The sequence below is a fragment of the Pimephales promelas genome, chromosome 23, assembly GCF_988280905.1.
Source record: "Pimephales promelas chromosome 23, fPimPro1.hap1.1, whole genome shotgun sequence".
In the NCBI taxonomy this organism is placed as follows: Eukaryota; Metazoa; Chordata; class Actinopteri; order Cypriniformes; family Leuciscidae; genus Pimephales; species Pimephales promelas.
In genome coordinates this window covers 10,197,905-10,222,839 of record NC_142791.1, presented here as the reverse complement: position 1 = coordinate 10,222,839, position 24,935 = coordinate 10,197,905, and the positions used below count along the sequence as shown (strand labels likewise).

The 24,935-nt window shown below is 35.8% G+C and overlaps 3 protein-coding genes and 1 pseudogene across 3 annotated transcripts; 2 read left to right on the top strand and 2 right to left on the bottom strand.

The window, feature by feature from the left end:
• Nucleotides 1-427: 427 nt before the first annotated feature.
• On the bottom strand, nucleotides 428-4,914 carry sfrp1b (secreted frizzled-related protein 1b). The gene is made up of 3 exons (XM_039676709.2): nucleotides 4,093-4,914; nucleotides 2,999-3,070; nucleotides 428-1,304 (listed from the first exon to the last, which is right to left on the bottom strand). Exons 1-3 carry the CDS (start codon nucleotides 4,565-4,567, stop codon nucleotides 982-984), a joined length of 870 nt encoding a protein of 289 aa, XP_039532643.2. The 5' UTR covers nucleotides 4,568-4,914; the 3' UTR covers nucleotides 428-981.
• A 3,304-nt stretch (nucleotides 4,915-8,218) lies between these two features.
• Nucleotides 8,219-13,458, top strand: golga7 (golgin A7). Its single transcript, XM_039676710.2, has 6 exons — nucleotides 8,219-8,357; nucleotides 9,744-9,866; nucleotides 12,004-12,156; nucleotides 12,240-12,341; nucleotides 12,953-13,009; nucleotides 13,102-13,458. The coding sequence occupies exons 1-5, from the start codon at nucleotides 8,349-8,351 to the stop codon at nucleotides 12,995-12,997; spliced, it is 432 nt and encodes a 143-aa protein (XP_039532644.1). The 5' UTR covers nucleotides 8,219-8,348; the 3' UTR covers nucleotides 12,998-13,009; nucleotides 13,102-13,458.
• A 2,409-nt stretch (nucleotides 13,459-15,867) lies between these two features.
• Nucleotides 15,868-21,559, top strand: r3hcc1 (R3H domain and coiled-coil containing 1). Its single transcript, XM_039676708.2, has 7 exons — nucleotides 15,868-16,359; nucleotides 18,063-18,200; nucleotides 18,277-18,721; nucleotides 19,998-20,170; nucleotides 20,250-20,320; nucleotides 20,423-20,518; nucleotides 21,110-21,559. The coding sequence occupies exons 3-7, from the start codon at nucleotides 18,302-18,304 to the stop codon at nucleotides 21,208-21,210; spliced, it is 861 nt and encodes a 286-aa protein (XP_039532642.2). The 5' UTR covers nucleotides 15,868-16,359; nucleotides 18,063-18,200; nucleotides 18,277-18,301; the 3' UTR covers nucleotides 21,211-21,559.
• Nucleotides 21,560-23,278: 1,719 nt separating this feature from the next.
• LOC148969402 (lysyl oxidase homolog 2A pseudogene) lies at nucleotides 23,279-24,054 on the bottom strand (annotated as a pseudogene).
• Nucleotides 24,055-24,935: the final 881 nt, after the last annotated feature.

Below are 24,935 nucleotides of genomic sequence, written 5' to 3'. Positions count from 1 at the left end.
CGTTTAAAGTCCAAAAGCATTTTTTTTTACAGTATTTATTTGTTTGTTTATTTATAGAAAATCCTCTTAGATCATTTATTATCGTTTATAATGTATAATATAATCTTTTGGCTTTGACAATTGAAAATAGCTGAGAGAGAAAAATGTCCAAATCTCTCCCTCCATCCAAAACAAATATATCTGATCTGTCAATACAAGATAAACACTTTGGCTGTTTGCTTACACAGGACACTTGCGGTGATTTCTCTAATCTGATCTCAGTTCGTAGTGTTTATGACGCAGTTATTTCACAGCATGTGCTTTGTTATAAATCTTGACTATTGGCAGGTCACTACTGCTACTTATCTTTTGAATATTCATGATTTATAACAACTTAACGCAGTCCCTAATGCACAATTTCTAAGAAAGAATCCAGTGCAGTCGAATATATTAAAAATATTTTCTGTTTTAATGTTGAATGATTACAGAGCATTGTGCAAGTCCTCAGAAATGCTATATCTTACACTTCATGATTAACTGAGACTGGCATCCATGCAAGCCAAACAAACTGTCAAAAAAGTGTCCCTTTAGTGCATGTATTATGTATTTTACTGAATAGGCAAGTAATAACTGACAGTTGTGATGAATATTATAAAACATAAACATTATTAACAGATTGTATGAATAGATATTAATCCAACTTGAAAATGTCAAGATATATCGAAATGCAGTGTTTGGAAAAACAAAACTCAGCTGACAGCATAATGAAATGTAAATAACTGTGAATATTGTTTTTTTTTTTTTCATTTTGCATTCATTAGAAATGATCAAGAACATTTTCAATTTGAACTAAATTGCACTTGTTTGCATGTATTCAGACATTTATTGGGCAAACAAACTCTTTTAAAACTGACAAGTTGGATTGGTTTCTTTCTATACTGTAAAGGCAAAATGTATTATAATGCTATAATGACAAGATGAGTTACCAAATGATCAAAATCACTAGAACACTGCCTCATAAGTTGGACATTTATGGCTTTTAAGTTTTTTAAGGGCCTTCTTAAATTCTTTGTTAGATTTGTCCCACTTGTGAATGCCTGTCAAAATATACTGTGTGCCCACCCCACGACCCATGATTAAGTAGTGGCTCCCTAAGTTTTCCAGTTGTTGGCACGGACAGCCTGCTCCATTTTTCAGGTAAAGAACAAGGTTCTTTAGTTCCTTTTTTTTCAGAGTTCCAAGCTTCACATGCTTCCTCTTTTTCTGTAGAATGATTTTTCGGTCCAAGTTCTCAATTTTGACTTCCTTAATCTTCGTCTTGATTGCTACAAAAAGAAACAAAGATTTTAGATTTTCACAATTCATTTATGTTCATGAACGTTTAAATGAGTCAGTTTCATTGTACACCAATGAAGTCATGAATAAATCTAGAAGATTTATGTAATGTCTAAATCTTTATTTAACGCCGTTATTTAAAACATTCAAGTACTGATGGAAAATACAAATATTTCAAGTATTTTTGCTTAAGGTCATTGTTGTATTTCTTTGCCATGGAGATGCTGAACACTTGGGTGTTTTTGATCATCCGTTTTCACATTTAAGCCAAGAAGTTTAGTTTATGTCTTTCAGATGCTTTTCTGTGCTAATTATGCAAAGCTAGATGGTGCAACGTGTTGTATCGCAATATAGTTCAGGGTGTGTGAGGATATGATTTTTGAGTATGAATCAAATTCTAAATCCAAACAAGATCAATAATGAGATGGCACAATTTCTCCCAAACTTTCCCTGTTAGTAACTACATAACTAAATGGGTCTTATTACTGACCCCTGAGGCACTCCTCAAATGACTGACTATTCAAACACTGCATTATTGCCCGTTCTGAATTTTATGTATTGTGGATAAAAAATGTTTAGCATTACCAACAACACAGATCATCTACTAGACATAATCAAACACATAATCAGGCAAACAGCATCCTATTAAAGTACTAGTTCAAGTAACTAGTACAAACAACAAGTAACTCTTAGGCTCAGTTTCAGATCGGATAGAAATAGCTACCTGAATAAGGTAACAACTGCACATTTTCATTTTCACATTTTACAGCGTTGAGACACATACCTTGAAATACAGTCATCGTATAATGACTAGAAAAAAGCCTTTGTTGGGTCGGTGCTTGATAGCTTGCCATAAAAATAAAAGGTACCATGAAATTCTTGCCAACGGCAAGCTTCCTGTCTTTGACAACATCTCAGACCCTAAAAAAAAAGACTTGCTGGATTCTGACCACATCACTGGTTCTTAGAAACTGCATTTGCAATGGAAGAAGTAGCTCTGCTTTTTATAAATCCAAAATATCTCCATTTGCGGTCGAAATCTAATAATCCACTGTCAAGGATATGTGGCTCGACAAAAAAATCTAGACATGAAATATACAAGGAGGTTTAACCATGTCAAGTTGCTTTTAAAATGGACCAACAAAAAAAAGACCAATTCAGCTGTAAACAATACTGACACACAATAGTCTCAAGAGAGATAGATTTAAGGAGTGCAAAAAAAAAAAAAAATTCAGGCAACAATATTATTGGAAACAAATGTGTGGGCTAAAACCCTGGACCTGAACGGAATCACAATGATGGGAATCAAGCGATCGGATTTTGTGTTCTCTTGAAGTCATTAGGCTCTTGCCAGTAAATGAAGTGTTTTGAAATCACTTGCATTAGTAGCAGCATGCTGAAAAGTTTTTGGAGAAACATTTGGTATTCAGTGCATGTTATGTTAGTAAAGACCTATGCCAAAACTCTTCACATCTGAAATGTATTTCAATATGTTCTAGCCAGAATTCCATGATAGTATATATAAAATCATGATTTAACTATAGAAACTTGACAGAAAAAATCTTACTGATTGAGGTTATCATTTAGATGTTATTTATCTTGAATGTATTGTATTAATATTTTTTTAATAGACTACATAATTACTTTTTTTAAACAATAATGCAACACATGAATGATTCTTTACCGAATTCACTGCCACACATGTGTTCCAGAATTGCGCCTGAGTTCATCTCATTGTCACATGGTGGGCATACACCTAGAAAAGGAGAAAAAATTATTATGGCATCCTGGCACAACCCAATAATGGCTTTAAATGCAAAAGAATCTTACACCAGAAACCTAACAACTTTTAATAATAACTTTAATCGTCATCAATGTGTTATTGTATAAGTAGCTATGTTGTGTATAAGTTTGAGAAAAAGAACTACGAGTCTGAAAATGACCGAATAACAAACCAGCCTCTTTGTTTCCATCCATTTAACATCTTTATCACATTCATATGATATTGACACCTCTTAAAAATAGGGATGCATGATATATCAGCCACCATATTGATGTCAGCCGACATGCCCATTTTTAATGTTATCGTTATCTGTCATATAGGCTACATGAAATTATACTGACAACATTGTTATTTTGTGCTTATAATGACTTTGATTGTTGAGTTGAGACGGGTTTTTTTTATTTTTTTAATCAGACTCTCCAAAATTAGATAAAATTTGGATTTAGATTTATCAGCCAATATATCGGTTACTGGCTTTAAAGAATTAGTGTTATCACATCGGCCATTTTTTTTTTAACATATGTAGCATTTTCAAATGATCTATGTTAAGTTTAGTTAAATGTAATCTATGTGAAGTGAGGACTATTACTAAATTCACAATATCTAATGTTAGTAACTTTATTTGTTTAAACACATCTGCTTTATCAGCTTTAACAAACCATCAATATATTATTACTGAATCAACAGGTGCCAAAACATTATAAATGTAGCCTACTAATTTTTCAAATGTTAGAATTGTAGTAGAATAATAACAAAATGTGAAAATATTTTCCCCTCTACAAAAGGTTCTTCATAGAGGTATAGATGTTCTTTAGCTTTTTAAAATGTTCTGATATCATGGTTCTTTAAACAACAAAAAAACACTGCTCACTGTACGTTCTTTGTGGAACCAAAATTGTTTTGTTTTTTTTCAATATTTTTGGAAGAATGTTAGACAAAATATATAGGCCTAGCTTATATTTATATATACACATAAATATGTATATAATACACACCTGGGGATTTGTCCATATCATCGCTGCTGCTTTTGTTCATGGCAATGCACACGTCGCCCTCGGGAAACTTGCTACAGTTGAGCATTTGAGGCCAAGGGAACCCAAACGACTGCATGATGGGTGTACAACTGTCTCTGACAGCCTCGCAAAGCCAGCGGCACGGGTATATGGGTCTTTTAAGGCACACGGGGGCGAAGAGCGAGCAGAGGAACACTTGCGTGCCGGGATGACAGGCTTTGTGCACCAGAGGAACCCAGCTGCCCGCTTGCTGCTTCACCTCCGCTATGGTTTCATGGTCGAGCAAATTTGGAAGCAGCATCTGATTGTAACCCACATTAAAACACAACCGCAGGTCCTCGGGAATGTCCATGCACTGTGGGCTTCTGCCGTAACTTTCCGATGTCCACACGTAGTCCTCATACTCGGCAGCATTGAGCAAAGGGAGGAAGAGAACTGCAGCGATGAAGACCCACATCTTGGGGAGAAGGTTCTTGGTTCGAGGGAGAAGTAGCCTATGGTATCGATAACAGTTATGGGCCTATCCACCTGCGTTGCTCTGTTCAGATTTCAGAAAAATGTATTTGCATTAGTATCTAGGCATGAACTGGTTTCTTTGACGTCCTCGTTCTCCTCAGTCCTGATGAAAGTGTCGCGCGCTGCCGTTCGTTTGCGCAGCACGAGAATGAATGCGAAAGGTGAAACAACCAATAGTAATACAACCGGCTTGGCATAACGCGAAGATTGCTCAACGTGCCTGACATTTTTTTTTTCAGACAAGAGGAAAATAAATTATTTAATTAACCCCTTCACGTCTAAAAACAGATTAACGGAATTAAGAAAATTATAAAACGGTCAGCTTGTATATGAAAAAGCCACTCACCCTCTAAATGGCAGTATTAGGTATAAAGAACTTGAATATATGTCCCAATTAACGAACGAATCGATCTTTTGAATCGAATCTTTTTAATGAACAGGTTGTTCACGAGCAGTCTGATCGGTTCTCGAAGGGTCACAGACACAGTCACAGTGATCATCACACTAGCTAATTATATATATATATATATATATATATATATATATATATAGGCTATAGATAGGCTATATATAGGCTAGGCTATATATGACTATATAGTCTGTTGTGTGAATGAATCTGGGTTAGTATAGCCTAATAAACAAACCCATTTTATTGAAATTAAAATAAAGTTTACTTTAATAAAATAAAAAGTTACTTCATCTCAGTTAGTTGCCTTGGACATTTCTCAAACATTTCTCATTTCCATTTACCCTGAAAGCTAAAACTGAAATAAAAATGAATCAAATACAGAGACATATTTAAAATGAAACAATGATATGAACAATGAAAAAACTGATATGAACAGCTAAATTTGTTGAAGAGGCTTCGGGTTGAAAAGTTCTTGTGTAACAGACTAATAAAATGAAAGTAAAAATGGCTGTAGATGGACTGTGTCAGTGATGCATCTGTAAAATGTCTGATCTATTTTTATAAAAGTTCCACAGTCTGATTTGTAACATTTATGTCAAGTTGGCCAAAGCAAGCTGGATGGCTCCTCTGCTACAAAGAAACATTATTCAGAGTTTACAATGAAGCATATGCAACTTTTGGCTCGGTTTCTGTGACTGGGATGCAGATGCTTTCGAAATGCATCTAGTTTGTTTTTTATGCTGAATTTCTACTCAAAAGCTAACCTCAGCCATCACAAAAATCAGTGTGTGCATTTCCTCTATCAAATTACTGCAGCTGTATGTACTGGCTTTCATAACCACAGAGCAGAATTATTTCACAATCTTCATAATGAAGTGGCAGTTGAATAAAAACAGACGAGATGCCAAACTAGTCATCATGTTTTAATGATGTTTTAATTACACCAAAATACATCTTTCATAAGGACTCCTCTAAACTCCACACGAGAAGATCTTTCGTGGTATCAGACCACATGTCCCTCCAATGAGACCACCTGTTGGAAGAATCTCAGAGATTGCAAGGAGAAATAGGAGTCATTCGGAGATTTATGAAAGTCTCCGTTGACTTGGCAGGAATCAGATATTTTCAGATAAACATATTTTCTGTTCCCATGACATTGATTTGGTGAAATATACATAAAGTGGCAAAATCTCAATTTGAAAATCTCATTTGCACATGTGTTTTGTTCACGTTTCCCTCTCTCATTTGTTACTAATTAATTTAATCATCTGCCTGTTAATTGTTTTAGATAGATTATTATATCTGTTAAGCCCCTCATTTCTCTGCCTGAGTTGTTATGTGTGTTTGGAGTTTGTACTCGAACACACTACATAACCTGTGGATTTTATCTGAGCTTGTTGAATAAAAACTTTTATTTTTTAATCAATCTTCATCTGACCTTTTCTGTGGACTTTATTCTCTGAGATCATGACAGCAAGATTTCTCATTTTCATTTAATTTAAATATTAAAATAACTCAAACTAATAAACTAAAACTAGTCATAACAGAAAAAACTAAACTTTTAACATACTAAAATGTAAACTAAAATTAAAATGGAAAATATAAAATCTAATCATATTAACAAAAACTAAAATATAAATTATACTCCAATAACACTGACCCTGCTTTGATGCACATAATGTAAATGTCGATTTTTTTTTAACATTATAAAAGCATAAATAAATGAATATTTAAGAACAAATTATTAAATTAATTACTAATTAAAGGATTTATGCCAAAATTCAACAGGACAATCACTTGTAATATGCTTCTTGTAAGATCTTGTAATGATCTATACTAAAACAATACTATATGGTGCAAGAATTTAAAAAACAAACAAAAAAAAAACAGATAGATTAAAAAATAGATTTAAAACAAAATGCTACAGATTCTCGAAAATGGTATGAATGTTCTGGAGTTCCCCAATTTTAAATTCAGAAAGCTCATATGTGAATCGAACGACCTTTTAAACAAACACATTTGCCTGCTGATAAACTGCAGATTGTGCAGTACAGTGAACTTGATAAGATTAAAATATCACATGCGCACCATGCTGTTTTCACAAAATATTGTATGATCTGACAAATGGTTTTACAGATCTCACAGACTTTCTTATAGACCATGTGCTTTTTATGTCCATCAAGTGAGATGATCCAATACTGTCTAAAAGGAACTGAGTGATGGTGAAAAATGGCCCAGGTTTCCCAAAGGAACCTGTAAATGATCCTTCTTATGAATCATTTATCATGCAAGGATGACTGAACCTCTGCTGTAAAAGAAGAGTGATTCTTGGTTTTCTCAATCATAAAGACATTTCTCTGTTGTAAAAAGACAGGAAATAACTGTTTTAGGCATTAATAGTTTCTTCCTAGGTTTAGCTCAGTATCACAAATGCATATGTGATAAAAGTGAGCATTATCATGAACTAACATCAGTTTACTTTTAGTAAGCTGGACTGAGCTGTCTCATTTAGGGACACAATGTCCTCCTCTCCGAAATGTTAAGACATGTCTTAATGTGGGCAAACAAATATAACATTAGATGAGATAATATATGTTTTACATTTAAATTACACGCAAAACTAAATGACAAAGACATTCTTTTTAAAGAAGTATTATAGGTAGAGAAATTATGAGTTTATTTTTCTGCCACATGCTTCTCCCAATTCATTTATAGGCCTAAATGTTACACATGTCCTTTATTTTTTATTTTCAATAGTCAGATTGCCTAATTATCTTCTCCTATCCCTTACATTAAATTTAACCTCAGAGACATTATTTCTGTTGGGTTTAACAATTAAATCAAGTAGCCTATTTAAATTTGTATAGGTTGGTTCATGGATGGTTATAGGCTATACAGGCCTACACTTATTTTAAACAGGCCTACTGTCAGTACCTGTACCTGTACCTAAGTATACCTGTTCAATATTCTATATCGTTCAGTGTGTTTGCAATTCACACATTTTCACTATGCGTGGACTAATTAATTTAAATTAAAAAGTGCCATATAAAATGGTGGTCGTCAGGTGAAGGCAATTATTTTAAACGTTCAGACGTGATATTTAAACAAAATGCGTTACTTTTGGTACACGAGCTAATCATATTTTTATTGAAAAAGACTTTGGGGGAATTAGTTTCACCCCCCAAAAAACTCCCCATTAGTTTGGAATTGGTGTGGCAGCAGAACTGATGAATAAAGTAAAAGGTTCCTACCGGACTGTATTTTGAGGAGGACAGGAGGTTGAGTAACCGGAAGAGGAGCAGCAGCAGCAACCATGGCGGAGGTATGTGAATTAAAAACAACATTTTATTACAATTTCCTCTTGTCCACTAACAAGGATTAGCGTCTGAAATAACAAGTTATAATAAGTGTTTTATTATCCTATGAATCAGATGATACATACGTATCTTTGTAAGCCGTCATTATTTGATACGTTAGTGCTTCTCGATTGGTCGTCAAAGATAATTATCTGCGTCGACCATTAACTTTCGTAAAATTCAAATGCTTAGTTTAACTGTCACTATACACGTATAAATATAAAACGAGGTGTCATGTTTACATCGAGATTCGTGTTGTCATCAGATTTCGGTAGTGTTATTTGAACATGGTGCTGTATAAGGGCATTGTGTATGTTGGTTCTGTGTAACTTATGATTTCTCGTTTTTAATTTCTCATTAATTTGATAATGAGAAGAAATGTATTTATTAGCAACAAGTCATCAAATTAGAATGATTGCTGAAGGATCATGTGCCACCGGAGTAATGACGCTAAAAGTTCAGCTTTGTCATCACAGGAATAAATTGCATTTCTAGCCCTTAATACTGTAGTTGTCGACAAATGTGGGCACAGAGGACTCAGGTGTGATCCTAATTTTTATTTATTGTACAGCTTATATAGCTGTCTTCGATTGTTTTGTCTATCCATTTATGGTGTTTTTATTTTGGGGTATTTTTGAATTTATTTACTTCAAAAAGTACCATATTTTCTATGTAAATTAATTACTATGTAGTTTTTTTTTTAATACATTAAAATATCATTCCAATAAGTTATTAGAGCTAAAACCTAAAGATGAAGTGACTTTGCTGTCACCTGGTGTCTTATTTTGGCTTATTTTAGAATGCTCTAAAATACAGTTTTTCCCATTCATTTCTATGGATGCCCATTTTTGACCCAAATACAAGATTAAGGGTTTTTTTTCACCCACTTAACATTGTAGAATTGAGTAAAAAAAAAAAATGTGTGTGTTCAGGAGGCAAACTTAGGAAAATAAGCCGAGTCTTGTACTGCTCGGATCAAGGGAAATATTTTTAAAAAATAAATCAAAACTATTTTGCCCACATTTGTCCAGAATACGGTTTTAGGGTTAAATATATTCGAATAGAAAACTGAAATTGTAATAATACTAAACTATACTGTTGTTTTACTATAATTTTGATCAAATAAACGCAGGCTTGATGAGCATAAGAGACTTCTTTTAAATGGTAGTAGTGTATGTTAAAAATAAAGATGTCTTGCTAGGGTGAAAAAAAGTTTACCTAAATTTACAAATAAAATATAAATCATATTATTTTGACATGGAAAACTTAAGTTTGATTTTCAGCTTAGGCTGCTAAAATAAAATATTTACAATTTTTTTTTAACAATACCCACTCTCTTGTTTTCTCTCCAGACGCACAGCTTGCAGGACCTGCGGCAAGCAGCCGTCGCCTCCAAGGTTTTCGTTCAGAGAGACTACACTTCCGGCACTATCTGCAAGTTTCAGACCAAGTTCCCTGCAGAGCTGGAGAGCAGGGTGTGTAGAGATTCATAGCAAACACAAGGAACCATTTACCATAAATCTGTATTTACAGATCATGATATCAAATATATCCAAAGTATTGGCACCATCTCCAGTGTTCAAATTAGTTGAGGTTTGCTGATGGGCAGTGTAATACTTATGTAGACAGTCATGGTTTTAAAAGACCAAACCAACATGCTGTGGAATGAAATTAGTCCACTAGTTAGTCCAGTTATCCAATCACATCCACTGCTGAGGCAAAGTCATGTGAGTTTTTCTTGTGGTGGTGCATCGAGGGATTTATTCGGTAATTAGATTTGTATCGTAGTTGATGAGCTTGTCGTCTTATCGGATAAAAAAATGTATCCACCTCCATTGAGTGCATAATTTTTTTATGTGCGTTTTTCAGAATTTATGTGTATCTTGCCGTTTCCCTCCAGTGTTTTTTATTTATTATTATGTGATATCCCAAATGTACATTAAAAAAAAAACATAGTCAAAAACAAACGAGCAAGCATCACACAAAAGAAAAGAACACATTTTTGAGTTATATGGCATTTTAACATGACCTAAAATTCATTTATTGGGACTACATAATTTAGATGTAACAAATTTAGCAAATTATTACAGGACCATGGTGCAAAGTAAGAGAAGTTCAGTAAAAACCCTTTGGAACCTAGTAAGAGAGCCATCTGGTAGAACGGAGATGAAAACTGCTGGAATTAGTTTTAAGGATTTTACATAAATATAAGACAAATACTAAAACTTGAATCTTATATCTTTTGTAATGATGTATTAAGGTAATAACATTACATCTAATAGTAACTTTGACCTATTTAAACAAAGAATAATTCAGTTCGTGGTTCTCCAATATTTGTGCCGTACTCCTTTTCCACTTAGACTGTAGTCACGCCATGTCCATTAAGGGACGATATTTGTCCCCTTTAATCATTTTTCCATTTCATTTTTTTACCTTTGTAATAGTTTAAAAAATAAAAAATGCCTTAAATAAGACAGTGTTCAATAAATAGGCAATGTTAAAATCGTTTAATATTTATACAAATATTGTATTAAAATCGCCAGTAGGTGGCGGTAACTCGTTGTCTTTATGTGTGAGGCATCGAGTCATTCATTGAACCTCACGATTAAAACCACATTAAAAACTCACATTAAAAACACTGTTGGAAATCAGCCTGCGTTTTGTTCGCACAATCAGCACAAGCGGCTCGTGATGGAACATAGATCGACTGAATGACATTTCAATTTAAGTTGAAAATCTCAAATGAAGATTGCTGAACTCCAGCTTGTCTGTTTTCAGATACACTGTAAAAAAATATTGTTGGTTTAACTTAAAACTTTAAGGCAACCAGGTTACTTAATTTTTTAAGTTCATTGAAATGGAAAAATTGAGTTAATACAATGAAGGAGATTGATTTAACCATTAGAAACTCAAAATATTATGTTATCTGAACTACATAAATGATTTAAGTTGATTTGACAAAAGAAAAAATGTGATTACAAATCATGAAAATATTTTTTTTACAGTGTACTATTGAAAAGACTGGGTAGAAAACAGGTTCTTTTAACAGAAAAGCTGTGATTTGGGGTTCAAATTATTGAATTCTGGTATTTGTGGCCACAGCGGATTAAGCTGAAACTGTCCCATTTCAGATGACAAACTACGCTTGGCTACTATCTTGTTCTGTGACTCACTTGCCTAGTAACTATAGTAACGGTGCGTGCCCTTTCTGCTATGGCGTGGACTGAGTTCTTTCAAGTCTTGCACTTGAATAAACAAATTCACACAAAAACTATGTCAACATATCCGTCTTGATGAGTATCCTAGCAGGCATAGTCTGCCGTAAGTGAACTTATATGGTCAAGAAAGACACTCACAGTATAGTGTAGGCCTACTGAATCAGCTCTGAAATTGAATGCCTTTTGTAACTTTAATAAAGATTATTTGTTAATTTATATAATATGCAATGTTATTTTACATTTGATTATTTTATTCACTTTCTGTACCTGAAAACTAATGTTAGAGCAATGATAACTCGGATGATAACTTAGATTTGAATGTTCTGCTGTGATTGTACTTCTAGTTCACACCTCTCACTGAGTGTGAATGCTGATAATTGTTTTGTTGTCTCAGATTGACAAGCAGCAGTTTGAGGAGACCATGCAGACCCTGAATAATCTCTATGCAGAGGCGGAGAAGCTTGGCGGCAGGTCTTACCTGGAGGGCTGTCTGGCCTGCCTCACTGCGTACACAATCTTCCTCTGCATGGAGACCCACTATGAGAAAGTCAGTTGACGGAGTTGTAGGCTGTAGATTTCATCAATGTGACATTGTCGATATGGATTTTAACAATATGCTAATTCGTGCAGGTGCTGAAAAAGATTGCCAAGTACATCCAGGAGCAGAATGAGAAGATCTTTGCTCCCCTTGGGCTTCTCCTGACTGACCCCATAGAGAGGGGACTGAGGGTTGTATCCTTTCCTACATCGAAACATGCGGGTCTTTCTGTCTCCAGGTGGAATTGTCATTGGATTCTGGTAACATTTACTATTTAGGAACTTGCTCTACCATTCAAATGTTGGGGTCAGTAAGAAATGAATACTTTTATTTAGAAAGGATGCATTAGTTTAATTGAAATAGAAGTCTTTTGCAACATCATAAAAGTCTTTGCAGTCAATTTCGATCAAACACTGTTCAAATGAGCTTTTAAGAAATGTGTCTTAAAAAGCAAATCCGCATATTAGAATGATGTCTTAAGGATCATGTGGTGATGGTATTGAGAGAAAAGGTATTTTAAACTTTAACAATGTCACAATTTTCCTGTTTTTATTGTATTTTTGATCAATTATGAACATGAAACTTTTCCAAAATTTTACTGACCCCAAACTTTTGAAAAGTACTGTACGTCAGATGGTAAAGAAATGAGAAGCCCAAATCCCCCCCCCCCCCCCCCTTTACTCAAGTTTGATACAAATTGTATTTGACACGGAAAACCTTAGTTTATTCATGCGTCTTTGTCTAGTTAAACTGAATATTTAATAGATTTTCTTGAACTTGATTTCCTCAACTTGAGTTTTTAAAGGTGGAGATCACTATTTTTGAGGATAGAAGTATTGGTTCAAGATAAAACACACCAAAGGTAAGTCCTGTGTTTTGGACAATGCTATGATATCCCATATTTTGGAAGTGCATTGTCCTTGAAGTAATGCAATGTCATAATTCTTCTTGCAGGATCATGTTTGGAACGTGATTATTGGCCTGCTGGACTCAGAACCTGCTTCTCCATCTCATGATATCACAACCCTATTGCTTTAAATGTAGATAGGATACCTTTATTTTCCGACCATTGATTCATTAATATTTTATTTTTTGACTGAGGGAGAGACTGATTATTATATAATGCTTCTTAAACTCTCCAATTCAGCTTTCCCTCAGTTAGCAGCTTTCCAATGTGTTACTTAATTTGAGTTTTAATATCTGTTGTGCCATGTAATTTTTTTTTTATTGCTGGATATTGATTTCTCTGCTTTATGATCCTTTCTCTTGTTTTCTGTAAATACTTGTCTTGAATGGGAAGTATATATTAAGTGCACAATGTTCTGTCTCAATACAGTTGCATCTTGATTATTAGGATCGTTCTCATGGTAAAAAAAATTGTTTGAGAAATCTGATCATCAAATATGTGCTTGTTAAAACTGTCAATACATTCATCATGTGTACATGAAAATTTGACACTGATATTTAAAATTAGTTGTATTTCATGATTGTAAGTAATAATCAGTTTAGTTTATAACATTGTTCCATTCCCCTCTATGAAAAAGAAAGTTTTCTTTTGTAACACTACATTTTACTCTATTTACCAATGAACTACTGTACTTTTATTTGGGTCTTCAATATAATCCTTATTACACACAAATGCCATAAAATCCTTAAAAGGCATGGTTTGCATTTAATATTGCATATCCAGCTTGTATTTCAGACTGCTGTCAGCTCTAACTGTTTCTTGCGTAAATCTTTTTATCAGTGTTGTATCATAGTCTTTTTTGAAAATCTTTTGACACTTATTTAAACTGTGTATCGTACAATAAATAGTGTTTTCTTGAACAAATGCCATCGTCTGCAAATATTTCTTTTAGTTGTATTTATTTTATATTCAGAGGTACATTCTATTTTAGTTGGCATAACGTAAGGCTTCTCTATTGTGACGTATTGGAGTGAAACTGCTTCTTGAAGAAGAAAAAGTATGTATAAATGTGAATTACTCTCTATTAAAGATTGCCATGTTATATGCTGCTCAGTAACTCTGATAAATAATTCATAAATATTGACAATAGTTTTTTAATTTTTATTTGGGAAATACATATCTAGAAATATGTTGTTTTTTTGGTAGACTAGATACTTGTAGATTTTTGTACATTTAGTAATGCTCTTAAAATTAGGTCAAACGCTTTCTCAAAAATCCAACCTCTGTCTGGAACTTTATTCCACATTTTTTTTTCTTCTAATTAAATGTTTTATTGCTTTGCAATCATAATTATAATGATAAATTTGTTTCATAAGCAGATCCTGGACTACCTCTAACTCAAGCAGATCCTGAACTACCTCTAACTCGTGTAACAAGAAGGCTGTAAAAACAATTGAAACATGTAAGTCTTTTAATCTCATCCTTTGATATATGTGATCTATTGTGATTAGTGTTAATACCCCTGTTTTGTACCTTTTTTTTGTTTATTTGTTCTTTACTGTGACTGATTCCTTCTTTGTTTATAATAATGTTCTCAATTGGAAAAAAAAAAGTTTTACGCGGGACTTGATTTTGTCCATGGGGAATGGATTAGACTAGTGCAATGCCTGTGCAAAATCTGTTTTGTGTGTTTTTAGTAATTGTTGGTTTGGTATGTTGAGTTGCTGAATAGCCTTTGCTACTATTATACAGGAGCCTAAACTCTGAGATAACGTTAAGCGCACCGGAATAAAATATATTATTCAGAATTACACAGTGTAGCTGACTTGCAGATTCAGATAACATCCACAAGTGAATAAGAGCGAAGATTCAGGTTCAGACCTTGGCTGGAGCACGCTACACACTGAACTCCGAAAAAACGCCACGCTTGAGCAAACAGTTGGTGAATAGGCTACTACAAATGATGGTCGTGAAAAAAATATAATATTCAGATATTTTCAAACTACAACCCTCTAATGTCGGAATATTTATTTTGGGTGTGGAGGGGGAGTGGCCACTCAGTGTGGTGCAATGTGAGAGGGGGAGTGGCCACTCAGTGTGCAGTGTGATAGGGGGAGTGGCCAGAGAGCAGCAAAAGAGGGGGCGAAAAGCCTTCACACCGAAAATCTTAATGACGTGAGGTGTCTGTTAAATTCAGTGTTGTTACCATGGTTGTTACTTGTGGCTGACTGTTTGCGTCAACTAGGACGAATGAATATGAATCATAAATATACCCATTGGAAAAGGAGAAGCTAAAGCGATATTAAAAAAGAAATAATGAAGAAATGGCAGGACAGGTGGGATGGGGATAAAAGTGGGAGGAAATATTACAACTTGCAAAAAACTATTAATGTTAATGTATGGGGGTGAGTAGAAATAACAGAAGAGAGGAGAGCGTTATAACCAGACTACGGTTTGACCATACAGGGTTAAATAAAACATTGCTTTAATGGGCAAAACTAAGTCAATCAGGTTAATGTTTGGAATGTAGATCCATGAAAGGTGTAACTTATAAGGCTAAACAAAAAGATAAGTCATGCAGGAAGGAAGTGGAACCTTTATTTGGCACATCAGGAGATGGTGTACAATATATAAAAAACATAGAACATAATATAAGAGTTGTTCTATTTTAATATAAGTAGTCCCAACGAATCGGTTCATGAATCGAACGGTTCATACTACATGCTTCGATCCAGTAGGTGGCGGTATGCACCTTCAAAAGTCATGGTTGCAATCTGCCATAAAATAAGAAGAAGTTGCTGTTTGCGGCTGTCCTGCGGTGTCGTTTTTAACTGGGATTTAATCGTGTTTAAAGTTCTCTTAAAAGGGTGGCATACTTTTATTTGTTATTAGTCAGATCTCGTCTTGAAACAATGAAACGGGTATTATGTCATTGAATGAGATTGGTGTGCTAAGCTAACCTTAGTTGCAATGTTTATTAATGAGTTTAATTTCGCGGTTAGATTCACGAGTAACGTCTTTCCATAATACACTTTACTAAATACACGTTTATTTATTTTCTTTATTTTTTATTTGACGTATACGTGAGCCTGTAACGTTAAGTTAGCAATAAAATAACGTTAAATAACCTTATAACTTACATGGTCGGAACTGAAAGCATCTAGTCTCTGTGGATAGAGATCGTCCTCTAGCACGCTGGCTAATCCACACGTCAGTGGCTGTTTCCTCCCCAAACAAGAGACTGCGTTTATCCATACAGTCCTTGAGGAGCTGGACGTATTTCGACAGAGAAAGGAGCTGAAAAGGTAACTTCATCACATATCTGTTCTGAGGAAGGGAATGATATTCTCCAACATTATTTTGTAAAGCTAATCGTTTTAGAAGGGTCCTGGGACATTTTTCCCTTGTGAGATTTTATTATTGAATTTACGTTACAATTATTAACATAATTCCTTGTTTCCAGAACATACACGGTAAGTATTTTATATTATAACCATCTGGAGCATTTTCAGTTTTTTTTTTCTTCTATTGAAAATTCTTATACAAATATTGTTTTTGTTTGACCAGTAATTCTTGAAGGTCCATACTTTAAAGCTAGATGTGTACTTGCCCTATTAGCCTATAAATTATTATTATTAATTCTTGTAATCGTGGCATTTGTTAACACTATATTTACAGATAAGACCCTCAGTGGCTTCTTATTACTATGCTTTTAGGCCATGAATATACAATCTATAGGCCACATTTCTATGAAAAGTAACTACAACATCATGTTCCTAAAATAAAATGTTATTAATTCTTGTAAGGGTGGTCATGAATATTTTAATAATCCTTCTAATTTATGTTGGTGCATGTCTGTTCTCCTTTTTTTCTCATCAGTCTTAGTTTGTGTGGCTGTTTTAGATAATTGACTTTCTACATAGTGTTGTATGTTTGTACATTTTCTATGTAGGCCTAATTCAAATGGGCTACACATTTTACCATCGGTATAATGATTAGAGTATTGCTGGGTTCTATACCGGTTCATACCGAAAACCGGTGTATATTTTGGTTATGATATTAATTTTTAATATACCGCCATACCGGTGTATTTTCACAACGTTCGGAACGAACGTTACACTGCCCCGCGCAACCAGAGAATGGCGCAACACTGTTTCAGGCGGACCCTTTACAATGTTGCACTTCTAAGCAGCGACGGTGAGGCAACCAAACAAGCAGTGCTCTGGTGTTACGTTAGGGATTGTGGATGTTGCTGAACTATGGCGTTATTTTCTGTCAAATGCCGAGAGCTCATTATTGTAGCGCGAAAGTAAATTAATATAATGCGCGTACGGTACGCGAATCTCTCTGCTCGCGCTCTTAGATACACGCTACTCTTGGAAGAATAGGTCTATTTTCTCTGGGCTCGCTCAGAGAATCCTGCACTTAAAACGTGTTCATGGGTAATCTCGAATCTCACCTCTTCCCCAGTTAACAATTTTAGGTTTTAAGAACGTTTTCGTTCCCATTAATTTATAAAAACGTTATTTCTGAATGTTCTAGGAACATTCAAAACGTCCAGTTTGTTTAGACGTTGTATTAACGTTATTTGTTGGTTACAAGAACGTTCAATTCTCCTGTTAAATAAAAGTTGTAATATCGTCCTTGCTGGGTTATAAGAATATTATTAGAACGTGAAGAAATAAATAGGTTATACGGGTTCTATTCTATTCTACAATATTAACTAATGACAATAAAATAGACCAAGGTCCTAAGTCAATTTATTGCAGTAATTTCTCTCTCAACCAGTAAAAAAATAATGATTTGAGCTCCTGATTATGCATGGAAAAAAATAAACGTTGAAAACCGGCTTAATTTTGAAATATAAATTTTTGGTCAAACCGACGCCCAACACTAGATTAGAGGACTTTGTGCATATCTATCTATCTTATATATCTGTCTGTCTTATCTATCTATCGATGAATATACAGCTGCCATACTGTTTTATTTTAATGTTTCCCAATTGTAGCATTCTACTCTTCCCACCTATCCCGAGCCGACTTCGCTTCCTGATTCACCAAACAACTGGCAATCTCCCCGACCTCAGCACCTTCTCTGTGGGTGAGGGCTGCGCCCGCAGAGTCGTAGTGTGCTATTCCGACCTCAGGTAAAGCTGCCAAACCTAATGTCACTTGACGTGCTTACATAGATTTGCTGTCTCATCATTGTGGTGCATCTGACAGATTGCCAGATGAGGATCATATATGTATGAAGAGCAGTTTCCATGAACAAGCACGCGGTCGGGGCGAGAAAATGGAGGACGAATGCAACAGAAGAAGAGCCAAACGGCTAGAAAAGGCTATTTATGTTCCTTTAGCTAGGAGACATAAGGCGAATCTGGAGGAATCATCTGAGGATACTAGCTCTGACGTTGCTAAGGAAGTTCTTGCTTCCAATCAGGAGACAGAGGTGGACAGGACTGACCAATCACTTGCCGATCAGAACTTTGTGCAGCTTTCAAGGTCCGGGCCCTCCCCGTGGCCTCCAGCCTGGGACGAGACTGTGTCTTTCTTCACGTCTTTAACATTAGATGACCAAGCAGAAGAGTATTGTGCCAACAACACAGACCCACTTCCCACTGATGCGACCCTCCAACTTCAGCACTTTGATGAAAGTTTGCTCTCTGAGGTATTGTAACTTAAAGTGTTATTTCACCCAAAAATGAAAATTATGTTATTAATGACTCACCCACATGTTGTCCCAAGCCCGTAAGACCTCCTGAAATAAAAGTATTTTGAAATAAAAATCCATTATTTTAATTTGTAGTAGTATTTTAGTAACTTATTGGCACTGTGACAACCACAGTAGGTAGTCTACATGCATAATGACAATATGATATTAATAAATACCACTTACCATTTATAAGTTAAAAGGACTTCGTTGACGACGATGCCTAGCAGGTTGGTACTAACTCCGTGGCTAACATGTCTTGCCACTTTGCGCTCATCCAGGCCTCGGGCTACCGAACAGAAGTTGGTATTGACAATTCTTTGTCACATTTTCTTTCTCGGGATACAACTGAGCGGCAAATATTCCAAGGTTGACCGCCTCCTGTTCCTGGTCCTCCATTTGGGCGATTAATGGCGAGACAACAATAACGACTGGAGTCTTGTGAAGTTTAACGCCAAAAGCTGCTCTTTTTTTAAATAAACTTGCATTCTAAACTACTTAAAACAATATCTAAGGCTGCATCATAAGGTAGCTTCCATGGTAGCTTCGCGTCTGTCTGCTGCCATGTTGAATCCATAGATATAAACAAACTGCGGTGTGTGGCATAGATGTCGTCATCGTCTTGCTGCTCCCTCCCCGTTCTGTGACTGGTTCCCTAAATGAGGCGAAAATCTGGCCATGGTATCCAGACTGCCTTTGAGCGTGAATAAAATCACGCTGCTGCGGTAAGGCAGTATGGGGAAACCCAGACTAAAATTTTTCTGTATTTTCTATCAAATAAATATTCTGGCTTAATGTGCATAAGACTTCTTTCAAAACCATTAAAAATAGGAATGTTTCCAAACTTTTGACCGGTTCTACATGTAAACAATATATATATATATAAAATCATGTCAGAGTGTTATAGTGCTCCGGTTAGCCAGATATGACAGCGCTACTGCAACACGCATTGCGAACAGATATGATGCAGCTTTCTCTTTTATTGCGGCCTGAAATCCAGCTCATATCTGTTTCTTACATTGACGTGAACTGTTAAATTTGCATTTAGCGTGAGAATTGAGGATTGGATTTATATTAGTTTTACGTAGTAGACACGTTTATGTGGCCAAGTGTAAAACGGGCCCTTTGAGGTTTGTTATTTGCATAAAGAGCCAATGCATCTCTTACTGTTTTTACCATAATTTTTATTCTCTTTTGTTTTCACACATTTTGTCATTCATTCTGTGTTTGTCAGATCAAAGCCAAACTCAAGTGCGAGGACATCACCGTACTGAACACCTGCAATGATTTCCCAGCCTATACAAACATCTGGCTTGACCCAGATGAGTTTGGCCATGTCATTGAGATCTACAACTTCCCTACCTTTTTTAAAACAGAAGACCTTCTTGATGCCTTTGCTGATTATAGGTGATATGGCACCCTTATAATGTGAGCGAAATAATAATTGAAATGCAAAAATGTGACACTGGTCTACTTCTGTTTCCAGTGAAGGGGGGATGAAGATCAAGTGGGTGGATAACACTCATGCTCTCGGTATATTTTCAAGTCAGTCCGCAGGTATTGTTTCATTCGGCAGTATTTTTTTTTTCCATTCATGTGTTAAGAATTATCCTCTTTTATGTTGTTCTGTTTGAGTGACACATTTTTGTTTGTTTTCAGCCACACAGGCACTCTCTCTTAAGCATCCGATACTGAAAACCCGTGTGCTACTAGAGGGGAGTCAGAAAGCCAAGTGGAAAGCAGTCAGACGAGCAGGTATGAAAGCTGAGCCACTGAATAAACGGCTCTCAGAAATATGGTGATTCTTATATTAGAAGACAATGTGTCCATAATCAAGAAAACAAAACAAAAAACCTTTGTACTTTTTTCAAGATATTTAAATTACAAGTGGTGAAACACAAAATTGTTAAAGTTAAATTGTTTTGAAAGTCTCTTATGCTCACCAAGATCAAGGATTTATTTAATCAAAAATACAAATCAACAATAATGTTTGAAATATTTCCATTTTAATATACAGTATGTTAAAATGTAATCTAGTCTTGTGAATCAAAGCTGAATTTAGGTGATGATTTGCAGCTCAAGAAACATTTCTGATTATTAACAATGTTGAATACAGCATAATATTTTTGGGAAAACCGTGATATATTTTTTTCAGGATTTTCTTATGACTAGAAAGTTGGGGGAAAAGGCTTTTTTTAAATGAGTTGCATTGGAATGACATTTCATGGTACAAAAAAACTATGAATTTTAATTGGGAAGTAAAATAATAAGGTCGCTTGTGCTTTTTGAACGTGTATATATTTTTAGTATATTACTATCAAGTGTGATGATGATGTGTCCCCTTAGAGTTCATTCAGCCGGTTAAGGAAAGGCCCCGCACGGACACAGCGGTGGCTCGCAGGATGGTAACCAGAGCACTGGGATTGAGCAAAGGCTTGAAGAAATGACCCCAACTGAAGAAATCTACCCCAGTTCCTGTCTTGTTTTTATTCGTTCGAATGACTAATGTTCTTGACATCATCAGCTACTACATAATCCAGAAAGGAGAGGAAAAGGAGCAAAGCTTTATCTTAGCAGCACACGTAGATGAACATCTAAAACACATGAAATATGTTGTCTCACAAGTTGTCTCAAAAGTATTTTTCCCCCAAATACTTTTTTTTTGTACATTTGCTTTCTTTTACTCTGTTTCTCCATACTAAGTAGTTGAAAATTATTTCTGCACTGCGTTTTAAAATTGTGCGATACTTCGAACATGTTTTTTACATTTTGATTAAATACAAATCGGTGTTTTTATCGGTGTCAAATCTTAAATTGTTTCCACACATTTTAGCTCTAAAAATACATGGGTTGTCATGTTAACATAAAAAAAACACCATCCTCCAAGTAACAAACATTAATTGCTTTAGTATTAGAAAACAATGCAATGGTTTGACCAAATGTGTTGTTCAGTCATAAACACAGTATATTCGGAAACCATTGAACTGGTCATAGGTACCCTAGTAAAACAGAGGGTAGATGCTTCACAGATTTGCAACAAATTCTTACAGTTTCACATTGCATACACAAAAGTTGATGAAATATAATCCCAGCCTGAACACAATAAATTATTTGACATGCTTGATAAATTAACCACAAAAAAGTGGCGTTTGGTTCATGAAACTGCAGACTTTGTGATACTTTAAGTATGGAAGTTCCAATTTTAACATATAATAATAACACATAAATGCAGCAAGTACAGTACGTTTAAAGAATTTAAATAGTTTCTGTACAAATCAAGCTTGATATAGCGAGGGCCGTAAAAGGACACAAGATGTACTTCAACCTAGCGACTGCATCTATATTTTGAGGTGGGTTACAGAGCAGTGGTCTCTACCAATTGAAGTGCTGGAGTCTCACTAGTGGTCAGTTGTATTTCAATAGTCTTGAGTGACAGCCTGCAGCTTCCTCCACTGAGAGCTTTGCCGTTCCTCACTGTCTCCTATCTGAGGTGCAACTGGTTGCTCATTCCAGGGTTTTCGTCCATGTCTGAACTCCGCGAGCCACCTGGAAAGTGGTAGAGGTGGTATTATTATTTACTTCTAACTATTGATTGGGGAAACAAACCTTTTTGAAACTTTGAATCCATTGAACCAATTGCTTCGCAAATAATTCACTTTTTCGAGAGTAAATGCAAAAAAACACGCTTAAAAACTCTTTTATGTACCAAATGCAAAAGTTTACTGAAAGTGTAATATATTACATGCAATTAACATACTAATACCATTAAATAGGAATATTCTGCATAATGTGCATTATTTTATTAAATGTTTTGATTGTTTTTTGGAGGGCTTGGCTAAACTGGCCAATAAGAGACTTATTTAAGAGACAATAAAAGATAAAACTGAGAAAATCAAGTTTTTGTTAAAGTACGTCTGGATGGGATTCAGAACGGTGATCTAACATATATGGAGTTACATTAGGCAGTTAGGCAGTTTTGATTATATGCTGTTTAATGTTGGTGATTGCATTATTTTACATATGCTTATGATTACATATGATATAACTTGTTTATGCATCTTCTTCATTGTTTTGACCAGGAGATTCTGTACCCTTTCAGAATATGTGTAATACCGCTCCCTACTGTATAACAGTGAAAACAGAAACCGGGAAAGTTTAGTCTATGGCGGGAAAGCGTTGTCACACAAATTATGAAAATTTCCATCAATGGCAGGGAAATTGTTAAACTGTCCTGGTAGACATTCAATTCAGTATTTTTCTAACCAACTCACCTATATTACAGTTGTACGTCCATATCCTGTATCCATCATAGCGGCACTTGCACTTCATGACATTGTTGGTGTAATCCTACTCGGCTACATCATAGTTAGGATTGATTACGACCTATGTGACATGAGTCATGTTAGTAAAAAAAGAATTTTTTTTACTTTTAGTTCACTTCAAATAAACCGGTACCTGGAAAATATAGTCTCCTGGTTTCACATCTGTGATATCGATCCACTGTCTGTAAGTGTCTCAGCAGCCAACGGTGATGCCCTGTTCACCAAAGTCGGCACAAAGATACAGTTTCTGAATACCTGGATCAACGAAAACAACCAATTAGATTTTCGAGCTGAATAATAGAGTGGTCCCTTCCTTACCTCCACTTCTGTAGAGCTGTTTATGACTGAATAGAACTCGTTTCTCCGGCCTACATCTGGACTGTGTGGAATCCAAGTGTACCAGATGTGGGCCGGATCTGGGCCGACACTATGTTGCTGTCTGGGATTCTACTCAGAGCAGTTATTACTGTAACCACGACATGGTGTGAACGCACCTTTGTACTAGTGTTGATTAACTTTAGCGTTATTGGGCCATCTCATAAGTTCTCACCTTCGTCACTTTGAGTGTCCTCTAGACAGAAACTGGCCTTGTGACCCTCTGCAACCTTGGTGCTGTTCAGACTCAGCAGGTCATAATGTGTAAAAACATCCATGCTGTGATAATGCCTGAACACAGAGACAAAATACAACAATAATTAGAAGTTTTAAACGCCGCCATATTGGCATCATGTGTTGAAGTCTTTGTGTGTATCTTTGTCGTTTACTAAGGTGTTTATGGTCTTGCCTGTGACACTCGTGCCAGGTCCAGGAATGGTAACCCATTTTTGGTCTGAAGTCAGCTTGGCCGACGTTGTGGATCTGGGAGGAGAAGCAGAGCAGGCGGTGGTAGGAGCTGTGGTCATTCTTTTTCGCTGTGCTGGACAGGCAGTTCTCCTCAAGGGCGCACTCTAGAGTGTACATGATGTACATGATCAAGAAGATCAGAGAAACTCAAAATTTCGACCCGGAAAAAAAAAAAAACGACAGTGGTACCCCTTTCGTTTTTTTTTTTCGGGGCGAGAAATTAAGTTTCTCCAAAACTTTGGATTCTGATAGAGGGCCATAAGACTTAGACCTGAGTGCAAAAATGGAGGCTCTAGACCCTTCCAGAGCTGAGATATTTAGATCCCACGTAGGATTAATGCCATTATAAATATCTCAATATCTCAGCTCAGGAAGAGTCTAGAGCCCCCATTTTGGCACTCAGGTCTAAGTCTCGTGGCCCTATATCAGAATCCAGAGTTTCAAGAAGATCAGAGAAACTCAAATTTTTTTCGGGGCGAGAAATTAAGTTTCTCCAATCTTCTCAAAACTCTGGATTCTGATAGAGGGCCATGAGACTTAGACCTGAGTGCAAAAATGGAGGCTCTGGACCCTTCGAGAGCTGAGATATTGAGATCCCACGGAGCATTTATGCCAATGAAAGCTTTAGCTTAAGTTCTGTCAGGAACATTCAATAAGCGTGTCATGTATTACCTCATTCCTATCCAATCAGGTGTTAACAGTCACAGTATAAAAGATGGGTACTAACACTTGTCTGAGTTCACAGATGCTGATGCTGCCATTCACCTCCATGCTCCCCAACCACCACCAAGATGTTACCTTCCCCTCCATCCTCCCCATCACCACCACCAGGATGGTCCCTTCCTTACCTCCAGGGGGTCGGCTGCGCACCGGCCTTCATCTCAGGCGGGACATGCAGATTCGACTAACCTCGCTTTGCTCGCTAAGGACGGGTTCTACGCCAAAGAACTAATAAATTTATGCTTGATGAGCTGTCAATAAATGTATTCTGCTTTTCAACTTATCTC

What these genes read in the sequence shown, in the direction of transcription:
- r3hcc1 (XM_039676708.2), top strand. Translation starts at nt 18,302, where the DNA reads ATGAAGAGCAGTTTCCATGAACAAGCACGCGGTCGGGGCGAGAAAATG. An exon ending in ATTTTCAAGTCAGTCCGCAG is followed by an intron (nt 20,321 to 20,422) that starts GTATTGTTTCAT and finishes GTTTGTTTTCAG; the next exon opens with CCACACAGGCACTCTCTCTT. An exon ending in GAAAGCAGTCAGACGAGCAG is followed by an intron (nt 20,519 to 21,109) that starts GTATGAAAGCTG and finishes GTGTCCCCTTAG; the next exon opens with AGTTCATTCAGCCGGTTAAG.
- sfrp1b (XM_039676709.2), bottom strand. Translation starts at nt 4,567, where the DNA reads ATGTGGGTCTTCATCGCTGCAGTTCTCTTCCTCCCTTTGCTCAATGCT. An exon ending in TGATATGGACAAATCCCCAG is followed by an intron (nt 3,071 to 4,092) that starts GTGTGTATTATA and finishes CTCCTTTTCTAG; the next exon opens with GTGTATGCCCACCATGTGAC. An exon ending in CATGTGTGGCAGTGAATTCG is followed by an intron (nt 1,305 to 2,998) that starts GTAAAGAATCAT and finishes TTCTTTTTGTAG; the next exon opens with CAATCAAGACGAAGATTAAG.
- golga7 (XM_039676710.2), top strand. An exon ending in CTGCAGAGCTGGAGAGCAGG is followed by an intron (nt 9,867 to 12,003) that starts GTGTGTAGAGAT and finishes TTGTTGTCTCAG; the next exon opens with ATTGACAAGCAGCAGTTTGA. An exon ending in TAGAGAGGGGACTGAGGGTT is followed by an intron (nt 12,342 to 12,952) that starts GTATCCTTTCCT and finishes GAGTTTTTAAAG; the next exon opens with GTGGAGATCACTATTTTTGA.